The sequence below is a fragment of the Adiantum capillus-veneris genome, chromosome 16 (genome assembly GCF_014529385.1).
Source record: "Adiantum capillus-veneris isolate H3 chromosome 16, ASM1452938v2, whole genome shotgun sequence".
NCBI classification, from domain to species: Eukaryota; Viridiplantae; Streptophyta; class Polypodiopsida; order Polypodiales; family Pteridaceae; genus Adiantum; species Adiantum capillus-veneris.
Genome location: NC_140946.1, coordinates 129206265 through 129219315, shown reverse-complemented (window position 1 = coordinate 129219315; position 13051 = coordinate 129206265). Strand labels below are relative to the sequence as shown.

Genomic DNA, 13051 nt, shown 5'->3' with positions numbered 1-13051 from the left:
GAGAGAGGAGGAGGAGGATTTTAACGTCGTAGGAAGCCGGTTTGGATTGGGAGTGCATTACTGTCGGTTTTGGAAAGAGCGGCAGCACATGCTGGCTGACTTTTTGCCTGTTCTGCCTCTGTGGTTGGGGATTGCATGTCTGATTGGTATTTGCAGGACGAACCCTTTGACACTATGTCGGCCAGCAAGATTTATGCTATTCCAAGAGACCTCAAAGATCTATCCGACGAGAATTGAACTCAAGACCTGTTATTCAAGAGGGAAATGTCATAACCAATCAACCACACTTGGAGAGAGAGAGAGAGAGAGAGAGAGAGAGAGAGAGAATTTTTCACATCGTAGGAAGCTATCCCAAGAGACCTCAAAGATCTATCCGAACTCAAGACTTGTTATTCAAGAGGGAAATGGCATAACCAATCTACCACGAGAGAGAGAGAGATAGAGAGAGAGAGAGAGAGAGAGAGAGAGAGAGGGAGAGGAGAGGAGAATTTTTCACGTCGTAGGAAACTATCCCAAGAGACCTCAAAGATCTATTCGACGAGAGTTGAACTCAAGACTTGTTATGAGAGGGAGAGAGAGAGAGAGAGAGAGAGAGAGAGAGAGAGAGAGAGAATTTATGAACACCCATGTACTAGCAAATAAACAGGGCGTATAAGTTATATACATGGATTACAACATGAGACCTCTGTACTATAAAGTATGCAGGGTTTATACACATGGATTACAACATGAGAATGTGAAAGTGTTTGACTATGTACTTTTCTTGGAAGAATCCACATCAAGATTGTGCAACAATCTCTTTGAGTATTGTTCACGTATAGCCTTATTGCTCATTTTCTTCGCTCTAACCCAGGCTGGCTCCTGTGAAAACAGAACATCAGCAAGTAATACCTTCAGAACCTATGGACATACAGAAAATTGCTACTACTATGTAGTATGTAGGTGAGTACATACAAACATGAGAGAGAGAGAGAGAACAAAAGAATTTTGGCGTCGTTGGAAACTATCCCAAGAGACCTTAAAGATATATCCGGAGAGAGAGAAATGAAAGATAGAGAGAGAGCGAGAGACCCACCTCAGGTACAAAGCAAGAAAATCCAAACTTCACCAGCAGAAGGAGATGCTCCATGAAGAGTATGGCCGCAAGGCCTGGTTCAATCGACCACTTCCCTTGCTGGTCATACAAGCACATCAAAAGTGCACAATTTGTGCAGATTGCAATGACTCCCAGATACTGCCACACAAGGATAGTTGTTAGTGTTATTATAGAGAATCCAACTACGTTAATCCAATTCATCAACCATCCTGAAAACAATGACAGAACCATAGGGATACCAAAACTTTTGAATACTAGAGACATTGTCCCAAACAAGTTTATGTAATGGCCAGGTTGTGGCTATGTACCCTTAAAACTCTCATCAAGAAAACATAATCATCGACACAGGGATGATTATGTTCACTCAATATTTCAAACAGCCTTGTAGAAAAGCAAAAGAAAAGCTTTTTCATTTTTTCATTTTAATTATTTCTATATTTCATTTACTTGTGCACTTGTTCACCATTTTAGTCAACTCCATGTACTCCTACATGGCTGTACCTGGAAAATATTCAGCCACGCTCCAATCGAGCTCACTGCACGAGGTACTGGACGTCGTAGGACAAGAAGAAGCTTTGATGCATCTGATCGTATCTCGATCAGATTGTTCTGCAAGAATCAAATGGAAAGGCTGATCTATTGATACAAATAACATCACCATCCGAAAACTAGAAAACTAGGGCACAAAATTGATGCAGATGGAGGAGCAAGAAACTTACAACAAAGGCAAAAGCAAAAACCAAAGGGAACGCACTCGCAAACATTGCCACCATGCCAAACTGTAGAGCCAACTCCAAAAAATCTTTAAAGAAAAAGAAAAAGAACTTAAGTAAGCAATTTCATAGACAAATGATATCTTGAAGTTTAAACAGAACATTACCCATTTATAAGCTTTATAATAACCTTCAGAGACCCTCTTACGTTGGTTTCTAACGCCCTTTTAGTACGAAATACACAGATTAATATCCCATAGTACATATGTCTACCAAGCAAACATCATTAGATGAATAACATAAAGAAATTTACTTGTAACTCTTTTGCATCTGGACGATAAGCTCTGTCCTACTATCTCTCTCACCCACTTTATCTCTGCCCCTTGCTTCTTAGCATAACTACCTAGAGACTCAAGAGGATGTGTTCGCAGGTTCAGTTCCTGGAACCTTGAACAAAGCTCTGGCTCTTTGACACTCTCGTCACTTCTGCCATGATGTACGGAGTGGAGATATGGGGACCCTCAGGGGACCATCACAACAGAATTGGTAGTGCTGATGGTTGGAGATGTATGGAGAGGCCTTTGGTTTCTATGATCTCTCCGATGATTAGGACAAAGGCCTCAGTACCACATGAGAATGTTAGGCGGAGCTTGCTGCCCTCCGTTGGTAGTGGAGGCGCTCACTCGAGAAGTCTCCTTTATGCATAGCACCTGGACTCTCCCCAGAGATAGATACACTCGATTAGCCCTGGAGTCTTCACGATAGCTGGCATCACAAGGAGATAGATCATGTTGGTATGCACAAATGGCATCTTGGTTTCAGCTGTATGGTTTTAGTATAGACAGACTACCCCCATTTCACTACTTGTTGGATGCACCCTCCATTTACCTCACTCCGGCAGAGATTACTAGGCTCATCAGGAAGTACTTGACTCAGTTGAATACCAGGAGGACATGGATACAACCTACACATGAGTTGGGTACGAAGATGGCTTTCTATAGAGAGCATCTTCTTCAGCTTACGGAGGATGGATTTGTGATCAGACCTGAATACATGGATACTCATCTATCTCATGGGATACGATGTGCTATTGGTCAGTTATGCACATCCTCACACCAGCTAGAGATCGAGACAAGTAGATTTAGAGAAGTGCCAGCCTAGTCCAAGACCTGTCAGTTGTGTCAGACGGAGCCCGAGACAAAGTTATACTACATGTCACCGCCCAGTATACTATGAGATACGAGGCCGCTTCCACTATCTATTCAGAGAGGGTTTTGGACCATTCTAGGGTCATGAGATATCACGATCAGATTGGAACTACACAGACATAGAGAAGACCTCTTGAGGAGGGGCACATGGAGGGAGATATAACTGCAGCGGTACATTACAGATTTCTTTCGATCATAGACAGAGGAGATAGCTCCGCAAGCCCCACAATATAGCGGCACCAGAGGCACATTGCTTGATCGTGCGATAAGTCGACATCCAGAGTGCAGATGAGGATGGATTCTTTCGATCATAGACAAAGGAGATAGCCCCGCAGGCCCCACAATAGAGCGGCACCAGAGGCACATTGCTTGATCGTGCGATAAGTCAACATCCAGAGTGCAGATGAGGATGGATTCTAGTAGTAGTATCTTTTTTCTAGTTCTTTTGTACCCAGACATGGTATTAGATTCACTATTTTGTAACAAATTGGTCTCATCGGTCATTTTGGCCTTTTGAAGACGTTAGTATAACATTTCATTTCTCTCTCTCTCTCTCTCTCTCTCTCTCTCTCTCTCTCTCTCTCTCTCTCTCTCTCTCTCTCTCTAGAGTGAAGGTAATGGGGAGAGTTCAAAAGAACGGGCTCTCATTTTGCGCTTCCCCTCCATGGAAGAAAAGAAAGACTTTTTAAAGAAGAGGCCAACCCTCAAGAAAACAGGTATCTTTTTAGGAGATGACCTTACCCTCTCACAGCTTGCACATATGAGAGAGGTCATGTTGGAGATTATAGCAGCAAGGCAGAAGGGAAAGTTAGCCTTCTACAGAAATGGACGAGTAGTGATTACAGAATACCGCTCTACATGACAGTGCGAGACCTATGGGACCACTCTCAGAATGGCGGTTTGGAACTGTAATGGTTCATATAGACTTGATGTGGGGGCCTTTCAGGACAACTTCAGAGACAGAGACATTGTTTCCTACTCAGAGACTCATCAGGCTCCAGGACAGTTGATGCCGCATATATCAGGATACAGATGGCAGACAGCTTGCCGGACATGCACCAGATCTGAGCATGGGACTAGAGGATCAAGAGGTGTAGCAGTTCTTTTTAGAGAGGAGCTCCAGCCACTACTGCACATAGTTCGGAGAGATGATCAGGCCAGATACTTGTGGGTGAGGTTGAGGGTAGAAACTGGACGTTTCTTGTACATCGCCATATGCTATTTTCCTCCCAGCACTTCAGTATATGCTTCAGCCAGAGGACAGTCTCCTTACTCTGTACTTGATGATGATATCTGGGAGTTCTCCAGGGATGGAGACATCATACTTTTGGGGGATTTCAATGCCCGTACAGGCAGTTCACAGACGGTTATCTATGACACCTCAGAGGAGATGCTCAGAGAGCGAGAGCCAGAGGAGATGGGGCTTGAGAGATGCTCACACGACAGAGAGCATACAGAGTATGGGAGATACCTAAGGGAGATGACGACTACTCACAGTTCAGCCATACTGAATGGTTTACCGACTTTCCCATCGTCTACAAGTTTTACTTGTTTTCCACACAGACATGGGTCCAGTACTGTAGACTATGTTCTGACACATCCGAGCTTTATCTATCTCTCACATTCAGGATTTTACAGTGGGGACCAGGCCTGTTGGGATAGCAGTAGATCATGCACTTTTGACATTATCAGTCTCCTTTACGTACAATACATCTCAGGCCTCATGGGGTGGTGGACATCCACGCTATACTTTTACACCAGAGACTGACTCAGTCTATGCAGAGGAGATACGTAGGCTTTTATGCACATCAGAGCCAGTATACATAGTGGAGGAGATCACATCTATGCTGACAGTGACAATACATGCGGCAGCAACAGCGGCATACCCACACACTCAGCCTGGTCGGAGACGTCGTTCTGGGGACATGCCTCAAAACAGCTGGTATGATGAGGAGTGTCGACAGAGGAGAGCTCAGATACAGCGGGAGCTTGAATTGGGAGTGACCAGGCCTGTTGGGATAGCAGTAGATCATACACTTTTGACATTATCAGTCTCCTTTAAGTACAATACATCTCAGGCCTCACGGGGTGGTGGACATCCATGCTATACTTTTACACAACGACTGACTCAGTCTATGCAGAGGAGATACGTAGGCTTTTATGCACATCAGAGCCAGTATACATAGTGGAGGAGATCACATCTATGCTGACAGTGACAATACATGCGGCAGCGACAGCGGCATACCCACACACTCAGCCTGGTCAAAGACGTCGTTCTAGGGACATGCCTCAAAACAGCTGGTATGATGAGGAGTGTTGACAGAGGAGAGCTCAGATACAGCGGGAGCTTGAATTGGGAGTGATCACCTATAGATAGTCTCGTATTGCTACACGACGACTAGTGCGACGGAAGAAGAGAGCTTTCTTGGTCCAGATGGAGCAAGATTTACATCAGCTCTTCCTTAGTAGAGATTCAGGAGAGGCTTGGCATCTATTCCATGAGCAGTCTCCCCCACCAGTGATTACTTCTACAGAGATATGGGGGCAGTATGCAGCATCTTTATACACTGTACCTGGACAGCCACCACTACCAGATCCACCACAGCCATGTCCGAATACGAGCACCTTCTTTACCACTGAGATGCATTGACAGGATGAAGACCAGACGGGCACAAGATCATGAGGGTTTGGTAGCAGAGCACATTATATGTCACGAGGACGTGGCAACTCCTAACCTTAGTTGTTGGTTTCTTTCCAATGATTTTTGTTTAATTTTTGAGACCCTCTTTTTGAAGTTGCAAATGGTTGGACATTGTATGGCCAATGTGAACGGTAATTTCACTCGCAGACGGGAAGTTGGTCAACACTGGAATTCGTATAGTAAGAGGATCTAGGCTCAGTGCAAGTTCATGTAGGTCCCCTCGTCGCACTTGGCAAGTTGGTGGATACTAGGAAGTGAACTCAATAAAGGCATAAAGTCAAGGTGGGATCACCGACAGAAAGTATCCAGCAGTTGGGCCACATTGCACTTTTGGATGCGGTCCCAATGAATATAGATGGTCAGATGACCAGTGGGAGCCCAACGGAAGCATCTCCTAAAAATTAGGGAACTGCTATTTTGGGCCGTGAAATGTGTTTGCGTCAATACCTTCACTATGACCAGGGAAACATTTTATTACTCTGCTGCAAAGTCAACTGATGCACCAATTGAGAGATTTTTAAACAGGAAGCCCAATGCGGAGAAATTGCATGTATGAGTGCCGAGTGGCACTTTTTGGTCAATTTACCAAGTCTGGGAGAACAGAACTTGTAACTGACTTTTTGGAGCAGTTTTGGAGACTGATAACTGTGATTTTCAGCCATTTCTCTCCATTTTTGAGCTTCCCATGACTTAACCTAGGTCCAAGGAGCTCATTTTCAGCATTGGAAGGCGTCAGATGCGTGTTTACAGGGCTGTTTTGCTGCGTTTTCAGCGGTACGCAGGTTTTGGCAGCCATGGAAATCTTCTCCTTTTGCATCTATTTGTTCACAGATGCATTACAGGTCAAGGGCAGAAGACGGGGCGCTTGATTTATGCTGGGGAGATGCTTCATTGAGAATCTGTCACACTGCTCTCTCTCTCCCCTACGTGCAGTTATGTGATGCCCCACAAGAAGGCTCTTCATTTGACTGATGTACAGCTGTGTGGTTTCATGCTTTTGTGCTGAGGCAAGAGCCTCCTTGAGTAGGAACAGGGGTAGCTAGCTACTACTCCAAAGCAGGCACCGGTGAGGGTCATAACCTCACCTTATAGGTGCGTTTTCAGCGCTGTGTATGCACTGTAAATTGACTATTTTTCAGCCATACGAACGGCAGAACCATTGGGAATCGTGCCCCACTGACAGAGGACAGTTAGGGGACTGTTTGGGGCTGAAAACAGGGCAGAAACCAGTAAATACAGCATGCTGAATTTACTGTTTTTGGGCAAGAACCAGAGGGTTTATGCCAGTGGAAGAGAATTCCAGCAGGGGAATTGGTTTCGCGCAAGTTTTGAGGCTGTTATGCTGCCAGAATTTGGCCAAAACAGGTGGTATCTAGCTCGATACAGATAAAGGATCCCAAGACTCTTCTTTGTAATTTACCCTCCTAAAGAATCAAGAAATACTGAAAGGGGCCCGAATTTTGAGGCCTACATGTTGTCGGCGTCTGCTCGGGGCATTCTAGCTTCCGAGCTGTGTTTGTACTTATGTGTTAATCCCCGTTGCAGGTTACCTTTGCAAAGTGCTCTGTGTGTGTGTCTAAAGTAAAGAATTTCGGGTGAAAGCCAAAGCCTACCGCCCCACGGGCCGGTTTCAAGGTTCCGTTGCCGAGATATCAATCACTTTTTCCTCAAAGAGTGAGCCTCGGTTGTTTTGGGTAAAGACACAGAGTACAGAAACGCAGGATTACCATATGGCCAACAAAGGGAAGGGCATTATGGAAGAGGGTTCCTCTTCACAGGACAGACAGAAAATTCCGCATGTTCGCCTTGCCAAAAAGTGGTCAAATTAGGGTTGATTTTCTGCTGTGTTTTTAGGGTTTGCAAGTATGAACCAAGATGAGATAGGGAGAGGTCTCACGGTGGTAGATTGGCCACTAGATCTCCTGCGGGAGTGATGTGGGTCTGCCAGGTGACACGCTGCTTGCTGATTCTCTGAGGCGATTGCTTGGATTCTAGGACGCATTGGAAAATCATCTTGAAATTTGAGCTTGCTTGGTCGTGGGTGGTACGTCAGTGTTGTGGAATTATGCTCTCTTGCAGAGACAAGAGCCTCTTGCACAGGTAAAAAGTTAAGGGACAGGTTGCAAGATGCTATGTGGTGAAGTTGAAGAACTATCCACCTATGGATGCAAAGTGGATGGAAGAGCATGAACTGTCAAAGTCACCAAATGTATTGCAGCTTTACCTTGAGGTCTTTGGGTTACAGCCTACTTATGCCCCAATCCAACGTGTGCAAAGGAGGGATAATGATAGAGCTAGCACATCATATGTACATATGAATTCAGTGTAATAGATGGAAATGGCAAAAGTATGAAGGTCTCATTAAGTCATTTGTATCTATGTATTATGACCTTTCTTGCGAATACATGCGATGATAAAAGAGTGCTAACAACACAAGATCATCAGTGGCATGTATTCATGGTATGCAATCGAGGACGTTTGCGATTTCAAAAGGGGGGTATGTCACGAGGACGTGGCAATTGCTAACCTTAGTTGTTGGTTTCTTTCCAATGATTTTTGTTTAATTTTTGAGACCCTCTTTTTGAAGTTGCAAATGGTCGGACATTGTATGGCCAATGTGAACGGTAATTTCACCCACAGACAGGAAGTTGGCCGGCACTGGAATTCGTATAGTAAGAGGATGTCTAAGCTCAGTGCAAGTTCATGTAGGTCCCCTCGTCGCACTTGGCAAGTTGGTGGATACAAGAAAGTGAACTCAATAAAGGCATAAAGTCAAGGTGGGATCCCCGACAGAAAGTATCCAACAGTTGGGCCACATTGCACTTTTGGATGCGGTCCCAATGAATATAGATGGTCAGATGACCAGTGGAAGCCCAACGGAAGCATCTCCTAAAAATTAGGGAATTGCTATTTTGGGCCGTGAAATGTGTTCGCGTCATTACCTTCACTATGACCAAGGGAACATTTTATTACTCTGCTGCAAAGTCAACTGATGCACCAATTGAGAGATTTTTAAACAAGAAGCCCAATCCGGAGAAAATTGCATGTATGAGTGCCAAGTGGCACTTTTTGGTCAATTTACCAAGTCTGGGAGAACAAAACTGGTAACTGACTTTTTGGAGCAGTTTTGGAGGCTGATAACTGTGATTTTCAGCCATTTCTCTCCATTTTTGAGCTTCCCATGACTTTACCTAGGTCCAAGGAGCTCATTTTCAGCATTGGAAGGTGTCATATGCATGTTTACAGGGCTGTTTTTCTGCGTTTTCAGCGATACGCAATTTTTGGCAGCCATGGAAATCTTCTCCTTTTGCATCTATTTGTTCACAGATGCATTACAGGTCAAGGGCAGAAGACGGGGCGCTTGATTTATGCTGGGGAGATGCTTCATTAAGAACCTGTCACAGATTAAGAGTTATGGAGTGCTTTGCTTTCCTCTCTATGTACAGTGTGGTGCTAGGAGTGATGACCTGCACACAACACACTGCTCTCTCTCTCCCCTACGTGCAGTTATGTGATGCCCCACAAGAGGGCTCTTCATTTGACTGATATACAGTTGTGTGGTTTCATGCTTTTGTGCTCAGGCAAGAGCCTCCTTGAGTAGGAACAGGGGTAGCTAGCTGCTACTCCAAAGCAGGCACCGGTGAGGGTCATAACCTCACCTTAGAGGTGCATTTTCAGCGTTGTGTATGTGCTGTAAATTGACTGTTTTTCAGCCATACGAACGCCAGAACCATTGGGAATCGTGCCCCACTGGCAAAGGACAGTTAGGGGACTGTTTGGGGCTGAAAACAGGGCAAAAACCAGTAAATACAGCGTGCTAAATTTACTGTTTTTGGGCAGTAATCAGAGGGTTTATGCCAGTGGAAGAGAGTTCCAGCAGGGGAATTGGTTTCGCGCAAGTTTTGGGGCTGTTATGCTGCCAAAATTTGGCCAAAACAGATGGTATCTAGCTCGATATAGATAAAGGATTCCCAGGATTCTTCTTTGTAATTTACCCTCCTAAAGAATAAAGAAATACCGAAAGGGGCGCCAATTTTGGGGCCTACAGGTTGTCGGCGTCTGTTCGGGGCATTCTAGCTTCCGAGCCGTGTGTGTACGTAATTGTTAATCCCCGTTGCAGGTTACCTTTGCGAAGTGCTTTGTGTGTGTGTCTAAAGTAAAGAATTTCGGGTGAAAGCCAAAGCCTACCGCCCCACGGGCCGGTCTCATTATACATGCTGGGGACTTGTTGGCAGAGATGCTTGCACGATTATTCAACCGTGTCATGTGTGGGGACTTTCCTGAGTCTTGGAGATTATCTACTATTGTACCTATCTTCAAGACAGGAGACCCCACAATGCCGGGGAATTACTGTACTATCATGGTAGGACACACATTGGCACGGTTGTATGCATCCATCCTTGAGCATAGGCTGAGTAGTTGGGAAGAGATTATGGGCATACGGGCACCTGGGCAGGCTGGTTTCAGGAGGGGTTTCTCCACAGTGGACCATGTCTTTGCACTCAGGGCTATCATTGAGGGTCGAGCACATGGTAGACGGATATATTGCAGCTTTGTGGACTTCTGCAAAGCTTTTGACAGAGTACCGAGGGCCAGATTGATGCGCCGACTTATGGAATTGGGGGTACCCACAGAGCTGATATGGGGGATTATGGCATTGTACAGTTCAGTGATGGGTCATGTACGCACATCAGAGGGGATATCTGACATAGTTCACTCCACTATTGGAGTGAAACAAGGATGCCCATTGTCCTCTACTTTATTTGGTATGTATGTTGATGAGGTCTCTAATTATATTGACAGAGGAGGAGATAGAGGTGCTCAGCTTGCAGGGACATGGATCCCTCTTTTATTGTATGCAGACGATATCGTGTTGATATCAGACTCACCAGAGGGTATACAGAGACATTTGGACGCATTGCATAATTTTGCAGGGGATAGTGGATTGTCTGTCAACCTTGGTAAAACCAAGGTCATGGTATTTAATACCACACCACAGTGGGTTAGGAGATCAGCACCTACATTCACATATGGTCAGGAAAGTATGAGTACACTAATGCATACACATATCTTGGGGTGGTCTTTAGTGGACCGAGGTTCACATTGAAAGTGGCAGCAGACGCTAGATTGACTCGTGCCTATGCAACCCTAGGCGGTTTAGAGAGGATTTGTTCGCAGGTTCAGTTCCAGGAACCTCGAACAAAGCTCTGGCTTTTCGACACTTTGGTCGCTGTAGCGCGGATAATGTGTCGTGCTCTCTACAGTGTGGGTGTCCCTCAGTGCAATGTGCGTGACAATCTCGCTCAAACAAATGAAAACTCTCTCAAACAGAATGAAACACAGAAACAATGGATAACAACAGAGACACAACAATGGACCAGAACATGTGGACTCGACTAGCTCAAAGAACCATGTACAGACTCTGGCTTGGTAGCACACTCAGCTCCAGCCCAGGACTCACAGGTACAAATGGGGTGTCGAGGCTCAGATGTGCAGGGATGGTGAAGCAGTGCTTTGTGTCAGACTCGCTACCTCGACGACGCCGGACCAAAGGTGAAGAAGATGATCAGATAACCGACCGCTACTACTCATATGTACCACCTTAAAGAGCCACCAACGGCTCATAAATGTCAGCCATGTGGTGACCTGGCCACGAGGTCCACTAGACCACCTCGGTCGTCGGTAGGTACCATACCACGTGTCACTCCCAGACCAGAGGTCCGTCCAGAGGGTCCGTCTAGTGTGAACCGGTCCCAATGTAACCCACTCTCCAACTGTATGTCCTGTGAAGTGACTGTAGTCCCAGTGTAACCCACTGTCCAACTGTATGTCCTGTGAAGTGACTGTAGCCCTGCTACAGGTTGCCCGCCACAAGACCGCTCACCGTCTCGGTGAGAGGAATACTGAAAAAACTGTGAAGGAAAACCACTAGCTACTGCATCCGTACATGTTTTCCTGATTGCAATCACCTTAAGCTTGTAACTAAGCAGGAACCCAGTATGTATGATTGCATAGCCGCATAGCCTTGTCCATGCTTGCAGTTGCAGATGAACCTTGCCATACTTTTGTGCAACAACACTCTTCTCGAAAAGATGGATTACCATATGCCCGAGTAACACCGCAAATAGGGTCATAGTCCAAGAATCCCAACTGGAACAAGATGGGTACACCACAGCAAAGTGATATGCTCACTAGGCAGCTAGGTAGGGTTGAGGGAGGGGGAGGAGAGACTAGGTAGGGGCGAGGGGGAATGGGGTGGTTGGGGGGCTAGATAGGGGCGAGGGCTTAGAGGGGGTGGGTAGGGGCAACTAGGGGGAGGGTAGGGGCGAGGGGGAGTGAGGGGGTGGGTAGGGGCGAGAGGGGAATTAGGGGGTGGGTAGGGGCGAGAGATAGTGAGGGGGTGGGTAGGGGCGAGAGGGGTTGGGTAGGGGCGAGAGGGAAGTGAGGGGGAGGGTAGGGGCGAGAGGGGAAGTGAGGGGGTGGGTAGGGGCTAGGGCGAGGGGAGGGACAGAGGGCGAGAGGGATAGACAAGGGGGTGGGGGGTAGGGAAGGGTGTTAGGGCAGGGCGGGGGTGGGGTGAATAGGGCAAGAGATGGGCAATGGAGAGGGATAGACAGGGAGGACGAGGAGTGGCGGGGGTGATGGAGCTACTCTCCTCCACCAGCCTTCATTCATCGTTGAAGCTTCTTGCTACAATCTGCAGCTTTAGAAGCGGCCAATGAGTTATACGGAGCTTCACCATCACTTACCGTTACTGATTGCAACCCAAAGTCAATATAAGAAAGGATATGCCAAGGCGACACCGCCCTACCGCACAGGCGATCATCATGCTTGTCCCTTTGGAAAGCGACCTTCTGTAGGAGCCGGCACCAATGGAGGAGGGCCTGCCGCTAGGAGCCTACAGCAATAGGGGACAACATTGGGGAGAACATTAGTGCTTGCTCTATATTGTTTTGGTGACTCTCATGTAGATGATGGGAACAACAATGTTCGGCACTCTTGATGATCTCTTTGCCACAACTCTGAACCCTAAGAATGTGGGCATTCTGATTGTGGGTAAGGTCGAGGGGGTAAGGGTAGATAGGTACAAGTAAGGAGCATACAGCTATCATGAGCAAGACAACTATCATGATCTTGGAATTCATCTTGTAGGACGGGCTCTGAGAAGGGAGTTTGCTAGGCACAGAAGAGAGCTTTGTTCTGGTCGGAGAAGCAGACACCAAAGGGGTTGATGTTTGAGGGGGAGCGAACTCCTGTAGAGGGGATTTCTTGCTGCTTCTATGCTTCTTCAGAGGCTCAGGTGGATCATTAGGTTTAGTTACTATGGAAATAT

General features: G+C 46.3%; 1 protein-coding gene across 2 annotated transcripts in view; it reads right to left on the bottom strand.

Annotated features, from left to right (window-relative positions):
- Positions 1-606: 606 nt before the first annotated feature.
- Positions 607-13051, bottom strand: part of LOC147439854 (anoctamin-like protein) — a 151767-nt gene continuing 139322 nt past the window's right edge. For both annotated transcript variants that reach the window (XM_086485586.1, XM_086485587.1), the window contains exons 14-17: positions 1816-1898; positions 1598-1705; positions 1076-1234; positions 607-861 (exon numbers count right to left, since the gene is read on the bottom strand). In XM_086485586.1, the coding sequence (XP_086341712.1) occupies positions 751-861; positions 1076-1234; positions 1598-1705; positions 1816-1898 (461 nt within the window). In that variant the 3' untranslated portion in view covers positions 607-750. The remainder of the gene's footprint in view (positions 862-1075; positions 1235-1597; positions 1706-1815; positions 1899-13051) is intronic.